The sequence below is a fragment of the Aedes aegypti genome, chromosome 2, assembly GCF_002204515.2.
Source record: "Aedes aegypti strain LVP_AGWG chromosome 2, AaegL5.0 Primary Assembly, whole genome shotgun sequence".
NCBI lineage: Eukaryota > Metazoa > Arthropoda > Insecta > Diptera > Culicidae > Aedes > Aedes aegypti.
Window position 1 is genome coordinate 152,741,523 of NC_035108.1, and position 19,847 is coordinate 152,761,369.

The 19,847-nt window shown below is 40.7% G+C and overlaps 2 protein-coding genes across 2 annotated transcripts in view; one reads left to right on the forward strand and one right to left on the reverse strand.

Moving 5' to 3' along the window:
• LOC5569616 (SH3 domain-containing protein Dlish) overlaps positions 1–10,314 on the forward strand; it is a 30,317-nt gene extending 20,003 nt beyond the window's left edge. The window contains exon 3 of the mRNA XM_021842780.1: positions 9,970–10,314. Coding sequence (XP_021698472.1) covers positions 9,970–10,134 — 165 coding nt within the window. The 3' untranslated portion in view covers positions 10,135–10,314. The remainder of the gene's footprint in view (positions 1–9,969) is intronic.
• Positions 10,315–10,332: 18 nt separating this feature from the next.
• On the reverse strand, positions 10,333–14,871 carry LOC5565346 (28S ribosomal protein S15, mitochondrial). Its single transcript, XM_001649639.2, has 4 exons — positions 14,569–14,871; positions 14,372–14,505; positions 10,766–10,961; positions 10,333–10,699 (listed from the first exon to the last, which is right to left on the reverse strand). Exons 1-4 carry the CDS (start codon positions 14,778–14,780, stop codon positions 10,411–10,413), a joined length of 831 nt encoding a protein of 276 aa, XP_001649689.1. The 5' UTR covers positions 14,781–14,871; the 3' UTR covers positions 10,333–10,410.
• Between the last annotated feature and the right edge of the window lie 4,976 nt (positions 14,872–19,847).

Below are 19,847 nucleotides of genomic sequence, written 5' to 3' on the forward strand. Positions count from 1 at the left end.
CATGGATATTCTCCGTCCATTGAAAATCCAAGTGATCTGGATGATGCCGTTGATACTACAACATCCTACATTATGGAAGCTTTTGAAGAAGCATGTCCTCTGCGGTCTGTAAAGACTACAAGAGGGACCCCATGGTGGAATTCCGATCTGACTAGACTCAGGAAACAATGTAGAAGGAGTTGGAACAGACGCCGTTCAGCTGGATCAGAGTCGTTCAAGTCAGCTCGCAAGGCTTACAAGAAGGCTCTTCGTTCTGCTGAACGATCCGGCTGGAACAACCTTTGTACAAATGTTTCCAGTTTGAGTGAAGTCAGTCGGTTGAACAAAATTCTTGCAAAATCTAAGGATTTCCAAGTGAACGAAATTCGCTTACCTAATGGTGACTTTACTTCTTCCGATGAAGAAGTTTTAGAATGTTTATTCAATACACACTTCCCCGGATGTGTGGACATAGCATCTACGGATGAACCAAATGTCTTTTCATGTAGTTACGAGTCTCTGGCCTCGGCTCGCAGTATCGTAACTACTGAATCGATTCAATGGGCACTTAACAGTTTTGCTCCTTTCAAATCTCCAGGAGCGGATGGGATTTATCCTGTTCTGCTCCAAAAGGGATTTGAGTCTATCAAACATGTTTTGAAAAAGCTACTTGTAAGCAGTTTTGCTACCGGGTACATTCCCAAATCCTGGCGTGATATTACTGTAAAGTTTATCCCAAAAGGAGGACGTGCGTCGTATGAGGAAGCGAAGAGTTTTAGACCAATCAGTCTGACCTCTTTTCTTCTGAAATGTCTGGAACGCATTATCGATCATCACATCCGTGATGTTTATTTGGCAAACATGCCTCTTCATGTGAATCAACATGCTTACCAATCTGGAAAGTCCACTGTGACTCTTTTACACAAAGTTGTATACGATATCGAGAAAGCATTCGCTCAGAAGCAATCGTGCTTGGGTGTTTTCTTGGATATTGAGGGTGCCTTTGATAACGTGTCTTTCGAAGCCATATTGGAAGCCGCACGAAACCATGGGCTACCTACAATGATTACCAATTGGATTCATCAAATGCTCAAAAACCGACATCTCTTCTCGACATTGCGTCAAGCAGCGATTCGAAAATTGAGTGTTTGCGGATGCCCCCAAGGGGGAGTCTTGTCACCACTTTTGTGGAATCTCGTAGCAGATACGCTATTGAGGCAACTCAATAATTGCGGTTTTCCAACTTATGGATTTGCCGACGACTATCTAGCTCTGATAGTTGGTATGTGCATAAGCACCCTATTCGACCTGATGCAAAGTGCTCTTCAGGTAGTCGAGAGTTGGTGTCGCCAATATGGCCTTTCGGTTAACCCGAATAAAACATCTATTGTTCTTTTTTCGGAAAGACGAAACCGCGATGGAATTCGACCTTTACGTCTTTTTGGCACTGAGATTAATGTGACTGATCAAGTAAAGTATGTCGGAGTCATTCTAGATTCCAAACTTTTATGGACAGCTCACATTGATTTCAGAGTCAAAAAAGCTTGTATGGCCTTCGGTCAATGCCGGCGAACCTTTGGTAAAACTTGGGGCCTCAAACCCAAATATATCAAATGGATTTACACAACAGTTGTTCGACCAATATTGGCATATGGATGTCTTGTGTGGTGGCAAAAGGGCGAAGTGAGAACAATCCAATCAAAATTGGGCCATCTCCAAAGGATGTGCTTGATGGCGATGTCTGGTGCGTTCTCTACAACTCCCACAGCAGCGCTCGAGGCCCTTTTCGACGTTGCGCCACTACACATATATCTTAAACAAGAAGCACTTTCTTGCTCTTACCGTTTATGGGTACTGGATCTACTGGAGAAAAATCCAGTGAATCGTAGATCTACACACACTTCGTTGTTTCCACTTTTGGTGAATTGGGACAAAATTGTCCTTGCTCCAAGTGATCTCACAATTGCTTGTAACTTTCCTTACAGGACATTTACCACACAATTCCCTTCACGGGAAGAGTGGACGTCTGGCTATTTGGAAAGAAGTATATCAAACAATATAGTATGTTACACTGATGGCTCCCTTCTTGAAGGTAGAGCTGGTGCAGGAGTATATTCTCGTGAGCTAAGGCTGAATCAGTTTTACTCACTTGGTAGAAACTGCACCGTTTTTCAGGCGGAAATATTTGCTCTTATGTGTGGAGTGCAATCAGCACTTCAACAGCGCGTAATGGGTAAAGTCATATACTTCTGTTCAGATAGTCAGGCTGCTATAAAAGCTCTCGCTTCGGCCAACTCAAGGTCGAAGCTTGTTATCGCATGTCGAACTCAAATTGAGGAACTGAATTCAGTCAACTCTGTAAACCTTGTATGGGTACCTGGCCATTCTTCCATCGCTGGAAATGAATTGGCTGATGAGCTAGCTCGCGATGGAGCATCGCATGACTTCATTGGCCCTGAGCCGGCTATTCCAATTTCGAAGTGCTGGGTGAGGCTTCAGATAAACTCTTGGGCGGCAACTCAGCACAAGCAATATTGGAATAGTTTGGAGTCGTGTCGTCAAACAAAATTGTATATTACTGAGCCATCTCCAAAGGTGGCGAAGTATTTAACAAATCTGTCAAAGCAGAATTGCAGTCTCTTGGTCAGAGCGTTGACAGGCCACTGCCGACTCAACTATCACATGGCAAATATTCAGCGTGCTGACTCATTTGTGTGTGATAGTTGTGACTCCGATTATGGAACTTCGTATCACCTGATATGTAACTGTCCAGTTTTTGCGCAAATGCGATTCCAATTACTTGGTAAACACTTATTAAGTGAAACTGAATACAGAAGCCTGAATCTTCAGGACATCCTGTTATTCTTAACCCGCTGTGGTAATGAGCTATAGGCTCTCTTTACGCTCATGCGTTTTGCAGTGCCCTTTTTAGGGCGCTGTTCGAACCCATTGTGGTATGGAGCTACATGCTCTCATTTCGCTTATGCGATCTTCCCTCTTCAAGGGACCCACTCCTATTTCCTCCCATCTTTCCCTTCCCTTTCCTCTCCCATCGGGTAGATGATGAAATAGGCTCAAATATGGCGATGGCACAAATCTCCCAACTGGTGGGGAACGTGCCTTTGGAGCCGGCCTTCTGATACACCGGTACGCGGACGGAAACAAAGTACTGAGCCTCAGGGTGAGTGTGACCTTCCGAGCAAAAGAACTGCCTGATAGTGTTAAGGTATTTTGCTGTCCAACAAGAGTTTACCCGTTTGCACAAAAGCTTATTTTCTGTACGAAGTGCCTGCGATACGGACATCGAACCGAAAACTGCCGAGGAAGAGAGAGGTGTAGGAACTGCGGACAAACACACGAACTAAATGAAGAGTATGCCAACTGCCAAGAACAACAAAAGTGCATTTACTGCAAGTCGACAGACCACCGATCCGGTGCAACGATTTGTGACGAAACACAGCGACAGAAAGCACTAAAATCTATCATGGCAAAGAAAAATCTAACTCAGCTGGAAGCACGGCGGTTGCTACCCGCGAAAATTTCCAATTACTATGAACCACTCAGCAGACAGGATGAGTTTCCATCGATTAGTAACTCCTTTGCTAACACAGTCACGAGAAGTCAAAAACCGCAGCGGTCGAGACAGCGATCCAGATCAAATGAGGACGATAAACGGATGACGTCAAACGCAGGACACCAACAGTCAAAGAATACAACAACCAACGAGAAGGACGAGGAAGATTACAGTAGACTAGTTAAACGAGCGCGACAAAACGAGGGGTTCGGCACAAAAACTGGAGCCATACGTAAACAAATAGTGCAGCAGTATCAACTTCCCACCACACCAGGAGTGGGGCTCAACAACACACAGAAAACCACCGAAACGGAAAAGTGGAACCAAATAGTCCAAAAAGAAAAGGAAAATGCCCAGCAAGAAGCCAAACAGCATATCAACAGTGTGCTTATGAAGTTCTACACGGAGTTCATTGTCCGTGAAGGAAAAGATAGCCCAATGGCAGATAGGCTTAAAAACTGGTCGAAAGAACATATCGATTTGGAATCAGTAATTATTTAAGAACTAGAAGTGAAAAGTGAAAAATAATATTAAAAAAAAAGAAGTAAGAAAAGGAAAAGTTTGATGAAAGGTAGAAGAAAAGAAGAAAATAAGTGAGAAAAAAGGAAATAAGTGAGAAAAAGAAGAGAATAAGTGAGAAAAGAAGATAAGAAGAAAAAGAGTAAGATAAGTGAAAAAAGGGGGGAAATTTTTTGAAACGAAGAAAGAGAGAAATACAAATTAAACAGAAAATGGAGAAGTGTCTAAAAATTTTACAATGCAACATACAATCAGTGTATAAAAATAAAGAAGAAATTTCCCGAGTGCTTAGAGAAGGAAACTTCGTTGTAGCGATGTTATCTGAAACCTGGACCGCGTTAGATCTAGAAGATACCAACAAATACAGCATATCAAAATATCATCGAATTTTGTGCTCAAGAGAAGATGGCTATGGAGGCGCGGCCGTCTATATCCGGAATGATTATGGATACCAACCAATATCACTCCCAGCGCTAAACAAACACACCCAGGCAGTAGCAGTTAAAGTGTTAAAACTAAATTTAGTCATAGTGTCGGTCTATTTCAGTCCTGCCCTGACTGGTGAAGCATTCGAAGAAGACGTCACGAAGATATTCGACAGTTTGAGGAATGAACGAAGGGTTCTAGTCGGTGGAGACTGGAACGCACATCACCAAATATGGGGAAACAAAACGAACGATAGAAAAGGAACTATAATGTCCGACCTAATAGCTACTAGTGACGTCGTCCTAATGAATGATGGATCAAGTACATTTATACCGATAGAACTGAACAAGCAACCATCAGCAATAGACCTGACATTATGTTCACCCCCCCTTCTGACGGAGCTTACGTGGCAAACAATGGGTCATGGTATTGGAGGAGGACACCATATTGCCATAGAAATCCGCTTGGAGAATGTAGAGCACAAAGAGGAATACATTTACAATAACAAAAAAATCAATGAAGGAATAGCAAAGCTGAATGAAGAATCAATAACAACAATAAACGATCTACAAAATGCGGTAAATAAAATACAAAAAAGCAGCAGAACTAAAAATACACACACACCTAAGTTCTGGTGGTGCGAAACGGTAGAACAGGCGTGGTTGGAGAAAAGAGACGCAAGAAGAAACTTTAACAGGATGTCAACGTTGGAAAATTTGCTGATTCTAAAAAAGAAGGCGGCATGGTTCCAGAAACGTAAACGAGAGGAAATGAAGAAGAAGATAGAGGAACTCCCGCAACAAATATCACCATTTATGTCATCCAAGGAACTGTGGAATAGAATAAACCGGCTGACTGGGAAAAACGGACGCAAAAGGGAGAACAATATCGTACATGAAGACGAAGGGCTAGCAAATGAATTCCTGGATCAACACTTTGGTCCACATGAAGTGAGGTACCCAGGGGGTACGGAATAATACCTGCATACGATATCATCAACCAGGAAAAATGGAACGATATTTTGAACCGAAAGAAGAATACAGCACCAGGACACGACAAGGTAACCTATGAAATGTTACGAAGACTACAGCCAGGAGTAGTCCGGAACATAATAAAGGACCTCAATAGTATGTGGAGGAATTTGTATCTACCAAATCCAATGAAGATAATCACGGTGGTGGCAATTCCAAAGCCAGGGAAACCACAGCACACCATTCAGGGGAAAAGACCGATATCGCTCGTACCAACGGTGACAAAGGTGATAAACACAGCTGTATTAGACGAAATGCAAAAATACTTGACGAAACATAAGCTGATACCAGACAAGTCATTTGGCTTTAAAAAAGGTGTGTCAACTACAACATGTCTATCCTTTGTGGTCAATGCGATTAAAGGAGCTAAGCGTGAAAACTTGGTCGTTGCCGCAATATTTGTCGATCTGTCGAATGCCTTTAATACGGTTAAAACTGAAAAACTCGAAGAAACAATGGTTGCTAAAGGCATTCCGCAAGAAATCAGCAGTTGGGTTACTGAATTCCTCCGCAATCGACAAATAAACATGAGGGTAAATGAAAAAGTGATTACGAGACAGATTAGCGATGGGCTTCCCCAGGGTGACGTCATGTCCCCAACCTTGTTCAACGTCTACACAAGTCAGCTACACGATATCAAGGAAGAAGGAGTGATTTTGGTTCAATATGCGGACGATTTTGGGATCATTATCAAAGGAAAGAATCTACAGGAAGTGAATCAACGTGGACAGAGATACTTGGATGCTTTCTCGATTAATGCCAAGGAACTGAGTCTTAAGATCAACCCTAACAAGACGAAAGCGATGATATTCATCTGCAGCGATAAAAAAGTCGACATCAAAATCGATGGAACAACTATAGAAACAGTTCGTGTACATCGATACCTTGGAGTACAGTTCGACAGATCCCTTAGTTTTGGTCCACATCTTCGAGAAATTACAGTGAAAATACACGATAGGCTTAACATGCTTAAGGTGATAAGTGGAATTCGATATGGAGGACACCCACAATCGCTGATATCAGTTTATCAAGCACTGATAAGAAGCGTGTTTGAATATGGTGGAACTGTTACACACAACGCAGCAAAAACAAATAAGAACAAAATCATTATTGCAAATAATCAATGTCTTCGGAAAGTCACGGGTTGTACGAGGACAACTCCGATAAACACACTACTGGCACTGTCAGCTCAACAACCGATCCAGTATCGTCAAGAGTACTTAACTTCGAGGGAGATAATCAGGTGCATGGTGGACAACAATGTCGTCGCCAAACAGCTACAGAATTTGGAAGGAAGTGAAGAACAAGATCGGCTTTCATACATGGAAAATGTCTATCTGAAGCATCGAGATACTTTCGATGCACTCATGATTAGAACGGAAGGGCAACAGACCAATGTAGACATCGGTGTCGAACTGGAAGGCATGACCATGGCCAAAAGAAACTGTAGCTCAATACAAATGAAACAGTTAGCTTTGTATACCATTAATGGGAAATACAGAAATCGTCCTAAAATATATACAGATGCTTCCAAAGACAGGAACGTCTGTGGTATAGGAATCTTCGATGAAAAAATGAAAACGAGGTACTGCTATAAACTACAAAACGAAACCAGCGTTACATCTGCAGAGGTGATAGCCATTCAAACAGCACTCACAATCATCGATCAAAACGAGGCTCATGATTACGTTGTACTCACCGATTCCAAATCGGCATGCCTGATGCTGCTGGAAGCGCAGGCGGAAGACAGCAGGATTGACGTCATGCAGGATATTCTAGAGAAGGCCACTCGGTGGAACGCCAGCATACAATGGGTACCAAGTCATATTAACTTGGAAGGAAACGATGTGGCTGACCTCCTAGCCAAGCACGGTACTGAAGAGACGGCGATCAATATGACCAATAAGCTGTTCGATAAAGATGCTTCCTGGAAGATGAAACATGAGGCGAGAAATGCTGCTAATACCTGGTACCAATCGTACGCCGAAGAAAAAGGACAGAAATTTTACCAGCTGCAAGAACAAATCGAAAGTAAACCTTGGTTCTATGGAAGATGTTTCGACAACCGAGAGATCCGTTTACTAAACAGGCTGATGGCAGGGCACGATTATTCTCGCTATTGGCTTGCAAAGATGAAGATTGCTGAGAACAACCTCTGTGAAATATGTGACGAACAAGAAACTGCAGAACACTGCATTCTACACTGTGTTCGATATGGACACATCCGCGCAACTTACTCGTTTGACGGCCGATACCGAAATTTAATAGAGATGTTCAAAACAAAAAACGAAGATCTACTGAAGGAGATTTGTCGATTTGTAAATGAGTGTAGATTGAATATCTGACACCACTAACGGACAACAACCCAGGAGCAGGGCATATAGTCAATGACACTAGCCCTTCACAGCGCGACAGACAGTTTGTCAGTCGCGACCAGAGTTAAGAAGAAGAAGAAGTAATTGTTTTTACTGACTTTTCAGTCTGTTCGGTAATGTTGCAAAATTGGGTCTGACAGCTACCCTAGTTCAGTAAAAAGTAAAAATTTTTACTGAACTTCAGAAGTTTTCAATCAAAAAGCTGAAAGTTCGGTATTTTTTATGATTTAAAATTCATACCCAGTATAAAAATCACCGAACAAGCAAATCGTGATTAAGTATGTAGTTGTTGTTGTTTGAGAGGGACATTAACCCGAAGGTCATTCGTCCCTTAAGTGTGTAGTAAGCATGAAACTTTCGTTTCGCAGATATCTCAAGATCCTTACCACTTGGAAAGATGGCGCCTTCGGCAAAGTTGTTTAGCTGCTTAAGATGATTATAGAACGAAGCCACACTTCAAAATTTCAAGAACACTTGAACACTTGAGAACCAAACAGCGCTTCGCGTAGAAAATTTATCCCGGCAAGCAAGTAATGTGATTGATTTTCAACGCCAACTGTTGTTAGATTATCCAGTCTTGTGCACTTGAAAATTCGAAATTCGGCTTCCTTTCATAATCACCTTAAGGCCTATAATTATTTTAGTCAATCTGCAAGCCTAAATCAAGGTATCATTTGAGCTACTGAACAAATCTGTCTAAGACGCCATCTTTTTAAGTGGTCAGGTTTCTGAGATATCCACGAAGGTTCGTGCGTAGGCTGCCCGGTTTAGTTTTTTTTTTTCGAATTTCTTGACTCAAATAATGATAGCTTTGAGGTACTGAACAACTTTGCTAAAGGTGACATCCTTCTAAGTTGCCAGGATCTTAAGATATACGCAAAACAAAAGTTCCAAGCTCACTAGCGCTGCCTGGTGGCAAAACCTAGAATTTCTTGGCTCAAATAAACCTTGAGCTACTGAACAACTTTGTCGAAGACGCCAATTTGTTTAAGTGGTCAGGGTCCTGAGATATTTGCCAAACAAAACTTTATTGCGCACTAGCTGCTTTGTACAACACCCTTGGTTTTTCATGTTCAACAAAAATTACCTCGCAATATAGATTAACCTTCATAAGGTGTTCAAAAAAAGTTACGTTCAAGGTGTTCGGGTCATATTGACCCGGATTTGACCGTCGAATATCGCATCCGTTTTTTCACCATATATAAATGTTTTTGTACTCAAAATTATCGTTAAGACTTATAGAGTTCTGTTTGATCCTTCAACCTTGACGCTTGCTCCTGCGGGGGCGGGCGATGAGGGCAGGATCAAACATGTTGCGCGTCGGTCGAGTAGTGAAATGAAAAAGCGCCGCGGATCGTTAGTAGTGTTTGATCTATTGATCGCGTCGCTTGCTCTTGCGTGGGCGGATGATGGACACTTGTTCGGTGTACAATACGATTATCGAATTATAAGGGTGTCTGGAGTAATATGCACCCCCGGGGCAAAACGACTTTTTGAGGTTTCTATGAATATTTTGGAAAAATTGAGACATTTTCCGTGGAATTTTCCATGTGAAATCATATTTTGGGGATACTTATCATCAGTACTTGATGAAAAGTTGTTCCTAATTACTTCGCAAATAGCCTTAAAGAGTACGATGGGTCGTTTTGCCTCAAGGGTGCATATTACTCCAGATTCCCTTATCGCGAATCCGATTAGGCGTGGGCGTGCGAAACCTAGTAAAAAAATTTAATAGTAGTGGCGTGCGGTGATTAAAATAACCGCCATTTGATTCGCTGGAGTTCAACGCATTAAAATGGCAACTTCACAGCTTTTGAATCCAGTGACACGAAATAAGCGTGATAATGGGACGGATTTTGCCCACTGTACCATGGGAAGGACAATGACATTTAATGTTGGTAAGCACTTTATATCCAAGCCAAGAAAACTATCAATCCGAAGAGATCCTTGACCCGAAATTAAATGTCTATATTTTCGATACCTAGTTGTTCAAGGCTAGCTAGCCACAAATGCGATAAGTGAATATTAGAAATACTGTAATACATAACACCCATATATTCAACAGGCACAAGCACCAGACGATCTTTCGGTTCGACGAGGCGACTGGATCTACGCCGACCTGAACAACCAAACTGTTGACGGCTGGCTATGGGCGTATGCTCCCAAAACGAGGAAGTACGGATTCATTCCCAAGGCGTATGCTCGTCCACCGGCCATGACCAGTTTGTAATGCTAATATCTGGACTTTGTTAAGTAAATTATGTTTTAAGCTTTCGAATATTTTTATATATTAAAATATTTGTTCATATAGAATGCATCTGGCAATTCGCTCTTGAAAATTTTGTCAATCTACATACATCCGCAATCGCAAAAGACATTTTTAAACTGTAGGTTGAAAATGCAAAAGTACTTAATCAAAAAACAATTATACAATTTAATACTCTACTAGAAACTAATTTTATTTTATTTTATACAAGAAATAAACCAGTTTTTATAACAATCATATTCATTCTTCCTCTTGCGTTTTTTCTTCCATCAGTTTTCGCTTTTCCTTCAGCTCTTCGTATTGCTTTTTCACCGCCTGAATTTGTTCCACACTGACCGTGACGGGAACTTTGCACTCGATCTGCTCCTTCCGAATGAATTCCAAGTTTTCTAGCTTCTTCGCGAGGAAGTCCAACTGTTGAGATTCCAGCAGCTGGCGATAGTTTTGCAGACGAGTGTTCTTTATGTCGTCGCAGTGAATGTCGGTCAGCTTACGAAGAGAATCCTTTCGGGTAATCCAATGAAAGTGCCTAAAAATAAAGATTCAGAAGTTTTAGATTTGATGCTTTGTCACAGCACGTCAGAGAAAAACTTACGTAGGATACGGCTTGTACACCAGGTCTAATTTTTCAAGTATGTACTCAAATCTCCTGTAGTCCCAACGTCTCAAATATCTCAGAAAACGCTTCCTCTTATCGATTAGTTCCTTCAGATGGACCTTAGCAGCCGATTGTCGAGGGAATTTTTCCATCACTTCCTGGAGGCTTCTAATTTGCGCAGTCATCAGACCCACTAAAATGAAAGTTGATTGAATAGATATAAAAAAAACTTTAATGATTAGCCTACATTAGAGTTACCCATAATGATCAAACTACAAAAATCTTAAGTTACAACTCCCAAATTTCTTCATTGCGACTGAGAAAAAAATCAAAATCAGCTTGTTTGTTACATAAGTGATTTGTTTGAACTTCTAGATGGACTACAGAATTAATGTTTATGTAAAATTACGTTTAATAACTCTTAGAGTTCGACTATAATTTCAGACTTCTTCCAAACATCATTTGATAGTAATGGATGTAATGGATCTTGCAAGGGATTTGTCAAAAACCTGATATAAAACTTAAAAGGTTTTAGCCAAGCTTATAGGTTAGGCTTAGGATACTTATATTGAAGTGAATTCATCCAAGGATTCCTCGAAAAATTTGTCAAGGAATCCGATTGAAGATAACTCCACATTTTAGCCTGGAAAATCTTCTGAAATTTATGTTTATTTTGCATCTTTTGTATTTTTTTTTTTTTTTGCAGTAATGTATCCCAGAAATCGTTCATAGCAGTAGCTCGAATTTTTCCATGGAGTCCTCAGAAATATCTTAAGTTTTTTTTCTATCATTTTTTTTTTCAGAAATTCATGCTTGATTCCATCGGAGAATGCCTATGAAATCTCTACACATGTTTCACAAAGAATTTCCCTCCAAGAATTCATCTCTGGAATCTTGACAAAACTTTCGTTTTCAATACGAGGAAAAATTTATTGTTTCAGAAATTTAAGTAAGGCACATATTGGGAAGTTTGTAGAGTTTCCTGATAGAATTACTATACCAGAGATCCCATCTTCAAGAACTCTTCTACATAATTGTAAGGAAATTTCTTCATGCATTCCCTCTCGCACTTGATCGCATATTCCACCCATACATACACTTTAGGAATTATATTTTTTAAAGAATCATCTCAATGTTTTAGTTGTTTGTATCTCAAACAATTTGTCCAGTTTTTTTTCATTCGGATATCTTCAGTAATCCCTCAATATATTCTTTTGAAAATTAATCCTGAATAAGGATTCCTGATAACCTTATCGGGATGTGACAAATTTAGAAATTCTTCCAGAAAAGCAATGCGGAATTTACACCAAACCAGGCATTCCATTGAGAACATCTTCAAGCATTGTCTTAGCAAGATTTCTCTAAAGGTTTCTCGAGTAATTTAAATTGAGTATTTTCAAGACATTATTCTACCAAATTCTACAGGAATGCTGAATGAACTTGTTCGAGGAAGTTTACAAAATTTTACAGATAATTGGAATTTTCTCAGTAGCATTCCCCCTCGAATTATTCTAGAAATACTCCAATACAATTGTTCTGTTTGAATTACAGACAATGTTCCTAAACTATATTGCTTAATTTATGGCTGATTTTCTGATATAATAATTAAAGTAGATGATTGAAGTAGATTTTTTAGCAAAATAAACATATTTTAAAAGATTTTTTTGAAAATGTATTTTGTTTAAAATACAGTCAAACCTCCATGAGTCGATATTGAAGTGACCATCAACTCATGGAAATATCGAGTCATGGAACAGCTATTCTTTGGAAAGCTGTTTGAAGGGACCATCATAGTAACCATGATTTTATGTTTTTAAGTACCGTTTTGATTCATATTACGGACACTTAAGGCCTCAGTGAAGTATAACCCAGCTTGGACCATACAAAATAAATCATTCTGTATGATTTTTTAGCGTTATCGAGCGTCGGAAGCCCTTAACTTTCGGATGGTGGGTAAAGAATACGCGTCCGCAACTTGAATAATTTTAAATAAATCAAAACGTGTGGTCTTTTCATGATTCTTATTCCGGACGCTCCCTCACTTTTGCCTCATATTCCGGACGCTTTGATTCGGATTACGGACAGCTCATGATAATCATTAATGGAACAGTCGAATCATCAATTGAAATCGTTCAACCACTTGAGAGACGTCTAAGGTAGTTGGGCATTTTAAATTTGCAATGATATTTATGGAAAAAACCTAATAAAACGAGCCTCGAAAATGAGAACTTTAGGACGGCGAAAATTGAAACATTTCGTGTGAAATGTTTCCCATACAAACGAGAGTGTCCGGAATTTGAAGCTGTCCGTAATATGAATCAAAACGGTAGTATGGTGTGAGTAGATATCGAGTAATGGAACATCGACTCCTGGAGGGATGACTGTATGTTGCAATGCATTGTTAAACGTTCTGAATAGTTCGCTAACGACAAGGTGTACCTATTTGTTGAGGAATTCGGATGAATTTTGACGCGCAGCATCTCGAGGTAACGTTGCCGGAAGAGGGCGAGCTAGACGAAGACCCTCTTGAGGACTGCTGGAGCAACATAAAAGCAGCCATCAAAAACGCAGTCGAGAACATCGTCGGGTACGTGAAGGGGACATGTAAGGTCGGGTACGGAAAGGAGGACATGTAAAGATTGGTTCGACGAAGAATGCAGGCAGGTTTTGGAGGAGAAGGATGCAGCGCGGGTTGCTATGCTGCAGCAAGGAACGCGACAAAACGTGGAGCGATATAAAAGGAAACGAAAGCAGCAAACCCGCCTATTCTGGGACTAAAAGCGCCGCCTGGAAGAAACGGAATGTGAAGAAATGCAGTAGCTGCATCGTTCACAAGAAACGCGAAAGTTCTACGAGAAGACTAACGCATCCCGAAAAGGCTTCGTGCCGCGAGCCGAAATGTGTAGGGATAAGGACGGAAGCATCTTGACGGACGGACGTGAGGTGATTGAAAGGTGGAAGCAGCACTACGATGAACACCTGAATGGCACGGAGAACACAGGCGCAGAGGGTCACGACTGCGGAGGAAGTGATTTCGTCAGCACGGCGGATGAAGGAAACCAACCTGTTCCCACATTTAGGGAAGTTAAGGATGCCATCAACCAGCTCAAGAACAACAAGGCAGCTGGTAAGGATGGTATTGGAGCTGAACTCATCAAAATGAGCCCGGAGAGGTTGGCCGCCTCTCTGCACCGCCTGATTGTCAGAATATGGGATATTGGGGACGGACCTGGTGTAGTGGTTAGAACAAAACGCCTCTCACGCCGAGGACCTGGGTTCGAATCCCATAACTAACATCACTAACTTCTTTCTGGAGAAACTTATTGATGAATCAATTGTTAGATTTCCAGGAAAAATCCCAGAAACAAATTTAGAATAAATCCTGAAATAAACCATAGATGAGTTTTACAACTTGCGTCATTATTCGTCCTGTAAAAATCTTTCGCTTCAATTTTTTTGGAATAAATTCTTTGGGACTCCGCTCAAACTTTTACAGTAGCATCTGGGGGTCCAAATGAACAAATTTGGGTTTGTAACTTAAGATATTTGCTGTGTTTTCTTATAATATAAAAATAGGCTTCATTACTCTACATGTGTACTTACACTTGGCTTCAATCGAGCCGTAATCCAGTTCATGCCGCTGAACTCGTTTCACCATTTCCTCCTTAAAGTTTTCCAGCATTTCCCGTCTGCGGTTATGATCCAGGGAGAACATTGCCTTAACCGTGTCATCCGCACTGTTATGTTAAAAACCAAATTATCTTCAATATCAAAGTAAGAAATCCCAAATCACTGCTCACCTTTCCAGCTCCTTGGACATCCGGAAATCCTTCAGCAGTTCCGAACCGGCAATCGGTCGCATCGGCAGCAAATCGCCACTCTTTTGCGGCTTGTAGCATGGAATTTTCTCCGGCCGAACCCACTTAATTTTCAAGTCCGATTTGAATGCATAATTACGGGAAATCAAGCCGACACTACTGGCAAGGGGTTTTAGTTTATTAAATGAGTTCATTTTAGCTAAAACTTGATTAAATTTCTTTAGTTCGATCACAGATCGCTAAATGGACTTCTTAGCACGCACATGTAAACAAAACTGCACGTCGATGACATAACTGAAGAGAACTGTCAGTTTTGTTGACAGTCCATCACGAACCGAGAGCTGCGGTGAAAAGTAAGAGCATTGCACTGAAAAAAAAAATCCAATCCAATCTTTTTAAGTCAAGCAACGTGAACAAATCCATTTTCACTTTTCTCAGATACCGCGTCTCGTGAAAAAAAAGTATTGGTTTGGTCTACGGTTTAGAGACCAAATGAAAATAAATAAGACCTAAAAATTATATTTTTGTATTTAAGATCGCTTGTCCCAGAAGTAGCATTTTTTTCTAATGTTTGTTCTTATAACAGCACAAGCTTAACAGCGTAGGCAAAACACAATTCAAAATCGTATTTTTACAAAACTTTCATATTTTTCCCTAAGGAATGGATTATAAGTTGGCTGGCGCACAACTCGGCGCATGGGCCACCGGCGCGCAACTTGTTGGACAGTCTGCGGATTAAAGTAAAGATTCGCAATAATAATATTCTTTGTTCTTCCATTCTTCTCCTTTTTGGCATTAACGTCCCCACTGGGACCGAACCAGAGCCGGACTCAGCTTAGTCTTATGAGCACTTCCACAGTTATTAACTGAGAGCTTTCTTTGCCTTAGTTGCCATTTTTGCATTCGTATATCGTGTGGCAGGTACGATGATGCTCTATGCCCAGAAAAGTCAAGGATACTTCCATTACGAAAAGATCCTGGACCGACCGGGAATCGAACCCAGACACCTTCAGCACGGCTTTGCTTTGTAGCCGCGGACGCTAACCACTCGGCTAGGAAGGCCCCTTTATTATTTAGTTCAATAAAAAGAGCAGCTCATCTTAATGTGACCAGATGTGTCCCGGAAAAAATCCAGGACGCTTGTTAGATCTCATCCCCAATGAAGCGCTGCCTATATTTGTTGTGCAACTTACTTTCATATTCAATCTAAGACATGTACTATATACTACACACTTAATCGCGGTTTCTCTGTTCGGTAATTTATATTACGGAGTTCACACCGCAAACTAACAAAAAATACCGATATTTCGTTAACTTATTCGAAACTACTGACGTTCAGTTATGGTTGTCTTGTTTGAACTGAAGTCGGTAATTGAAAGTACTGAATTACTGCAAAATTTGAAATTTACGGTAAAAGTTCAGTAATAATTAAAAGTCAGTAAAGAGTAAGTACCGAATCTTCAGTAATAAATATTTTTACTGAGATTTCCAGAAAACATGATAGAAGCATTGAGTCAACTGTCAAACGAAAATATGCTTCATTCGACCTTCATGACGATGGTGATTTGTCTCCTAATTGGTAGAAAATATCCATTTTTCATTTTCAATAATTGCGTTTCGGTTGCTGATAAGTAAGTATTTCCTCCAACGAACAATTCCTGGTTTAGACATTGTGGAATTTGATCGAACTGCTGTTTTGTGTTGATATGCGGTTTCTACAGCAGATGGAGGTTGGAAATGCACTTGATGTTGCGGATTTTCGGGGAGCTACAGCAAGTTCAACAACATTGGTGACCGATCCTACTGTGCAAGTTGAAAAGGCTGAGAACAGAAAATGCGTCAAAAATATTCAACTTTCTTTTAAAGACAACAACTCATCCAAAATGCAATTATCTAAAATGATGGAGATGGGAAAGAGAATGAAGGAAAATGATAGATATGCATGAATATGTAGGGGTTATGAAACAATAATAAAGGAGTAACCGAATCTTTACTATAGTACTGTAAAGATCAGTAAATCGAAAGTAAACAAAAACTTAAATTACCGAGTAAATCAGTAAAATAAAAAAAAGGATTACTGACTAAATCGGCATATTGAAATTGACAGGAGCTTTTGAATTTGCGGAGTTTTCGGTATTAAAAGAGATTACCGAGTTAACTCTGCTGTTCAAAAACCCAGTAAAAAATTACCGACTTCGGTAATCAAAACTGAGTGTGTAAGTTAATTGAAATAAAAAGTATTGACAGTGCACAGTAATGGGAACCCGGATAAAAAATACAACACAAACACAATATAACGTATTGTAACAGTACTACTCAATATATTGGAAATACAATACAGTATATTGTAAAATGACAATACAATTACACTACAATATATTGTTTTGAACGGTTCACTGTATGGTATATGAGATTTTTGCAATATAATGTATGGGTGGTTAAGTATCGTAACAATACAAATATAGATATTTTCTCATACATACATTTCGAAAATACAATGCGATATATTGTTCATGTATTGTCTTGATTAGCAATTCGTGTATTGTTGTACAATAGAAAAACAATTCAAAGAACTGTATTTATTAGTGGTGAAAAGTATAGAATTTGTATTTTGTATGGATTGTCCCCCAACTTAGCGGATATTGGTGCCGACAGTAGCAAAATAATGTTAACTCCCATAGAAGTAAAGATATTTACCATGGTTGCATTCGTCGTTACAGCTAATGTCAAGTGACTTCTACAAAACTACTTATTTTTACTTTTTGAATATTTTTCACCAACATTTCTTGCTTTTCGAACTTGTTTTGATTACTTCTTTAAGCCAAGCTACACAGAAAAAAACAACGGTTGTTATACGCGAAAATAGGAATTTGACAAAAATTATAAGGTATAAAACCAATAAAAAAAACAATACAGTGTTCTGTTACAATATATTATATTGTATTTGAATTTTATATTCAAACAAGAATGATGTTGCTTCGACATTCAATTACAATATGCTATATTGTATCCAATACGTTATATTGTATATTAATGGTTTATTCCATTCACTGAATGATACGTTTTTATCCGGGAAGTATGCACTTCAACAGAAAATCGCTTATCTCGATGCGTGGGAAATTTCTTGCAAGAAATGATCAAGAAAAGCATTTTTCTTTGATCGCAGTATGCAGTTGAAAAGAAATGTCATTTCAAATGGAGCTCACTGTAAAAAATTTCTTGACCATTTCTTCGGCAAAAATTTTCACTTTTCTTGAGCGAAACAACATACTTAGCTTAAAGTTGAAAATTGTTCTGTCTCGGATAATCCGGAACGTCCGGTCACTTTAGCTTATCTCAGTAGTGCTATCACAGACAAACAGACGTAACACTTAGAACAAATTTCATCAAAATCCATCGCCCAGTTTACACCATCATCATTTGGTGAGCTTGTTCCACAAAACACTGTTTCGTGCAGCAAGATCTGCAGATGGCGGTAGTGAGAAACGACAACCACGAAGAAAAACTATGCACGCGCCTCTTGTTGTGAGATTTGTAACATAGCAAATTTGCAAGGGAGCTTAAATTTTAATCAATTTTATGGGAAGATCCCCCAGTACCGGACAGCACCCAATACCGGACAGCATCGACAAATTATTATTTAGGTATTTATTTATTTAGTTAACATCTACACAGATAACACTGAATCAACAATTTCACGCCACAATACTCGGTTCGTGGCCGCATCTCTCCATCCTCGGTTCTGCCCCACGCTCGCCAAATCGATACGCACTTGTTCCGCCCACCTAGCTCGATGCGCTCCACGCCTTCTTGTACCAACCGGATCCGAAGCGAATACCATCTTTGCAGGGTTGCTGTCCGGCATTCTTGCAACATGTCCTGCCCATCGTATCCTTCCAGCTTTGGCCTCCTTCTGGATACTGGGTTCGCCGTAGAGTTGGGCGAGCTCGTGGTTCATCCTTCGCCGCCACACACCGTTCTCCTGCACACCGCCGAAGATCGTTCGAAGACTCCAAGTGCTTGCAGGTCCTCCTCGAGCATCGTCCACGTTTCATGCCCGTAGAGGACTACCGGCCCTATGAGCGTTTTGTACATGGTACATTGGGCTCATTCATTTATTTCATAACGCTGAAATTGACCATTTTTGACACCCACCCACCCCTTCGTAACGCTTTTTGTATGAATATTCTACAAATTTTGTATGAGCCGTAACATCGTGAGAACACCCACCCACCCCCTTCAGCGTTATGAAATTTGTGAATAAGCCCATTTGGTGCGGGCGTGAATCTTTTTTGACCGCAGCTTCTTCTGGAGGCCATAGTAGACCCGACTTCCACTGATGATGCGCCTCCGTATTTCACGGCTAACGTTATTGTCAGCCGTCAGCAAGGATGTCTTGGCCGCATTCACCACCAGTCCAACTTTTGCTGCCTCGCGTTTCAGGCGGGTGTACAGGTCTGCCACCTTTTCAAATGTTTGGCCGACGATGTCCATATCATCCGCGAAGCAAACAAATTGACTGGATCTCGTAAAAATCGTACCCCGGCTGTTAAGCCCGGCTCTCCGCATAACACCTTCTAGCGCAATATTGAACAACAGGCACGAAAGTCCATCACCTTGTCGTAGTCCCCAGTGGGATCCAAACGATCTGGATTGTTCGCCTGAAACCTTCACACAATTTTGCACACCTTCCATCGTCGCTCCTATCAGTCTCGTGAGCTTCCCGGGAAAGCTGTTCTCGTCCATGATTTTCTATAGCTCTACGCGGTCGATACTGTCGTATGCCGCCTTGAAATCGATGAAAAGGTGATGCGTTGAGACCTGGTATTTGCGACATTTTTGGAGGATTTGCCGTACAGTAAAGATCTGGTCCGTTGTCGATCGGCCGTCAACGAAGCCGGGTTGATAACTTCCCACGAACTCGTTTACTACAGGTGACAGACGACGGAAGATGATCTGGGATAATACTTTGTGGGCCGCATTCAGAATGGTGATCGCTCGAAAGTTCTCACAATCTAACTTGTCGCCTTTCTTGTAGATGGGGCAGATTACCCCTTCCTTCCACTCCTCCGGTAGCTTTTCTGTTTCTCAGATTGTGCGTATAAGTCGGTGCAGACAAATGGCCAGCCTTTCCGGATCCATCTTTATGAGTTCATCTCCGATACCATCCTTACCAGCAGCTTTATTGTTCTTCAGCTGGTGAATGGCATCCTTAACCTCCCTCAAAGTGGGAGCTGGTTGGTTTCCATCTTCCGCAGTAC

Coding starts and splice junctions, on each gene's coding strand:
- LOC5565346 (XM_001649639.2), bottom strand. CDS start 14,780: ATGAACTCATTTAATAAACTAAAACCCCTTGCCAGTAGTGTCGGCTTG. Junction 14,506..14,568: donor ATGTCCAAGGAGCTGGAAAG/GTGAGCAGTGAT, acceptor TTAACATAACAG/TGCGGATGACACGGTTAAGG. Junction 10,700..10,765: donor GTGTACAAGCCGTATCCTAC/GTAAGTTTTTCT, acceptor CTTTATTTTTAG/GCACTTTCATTGGATTACCC.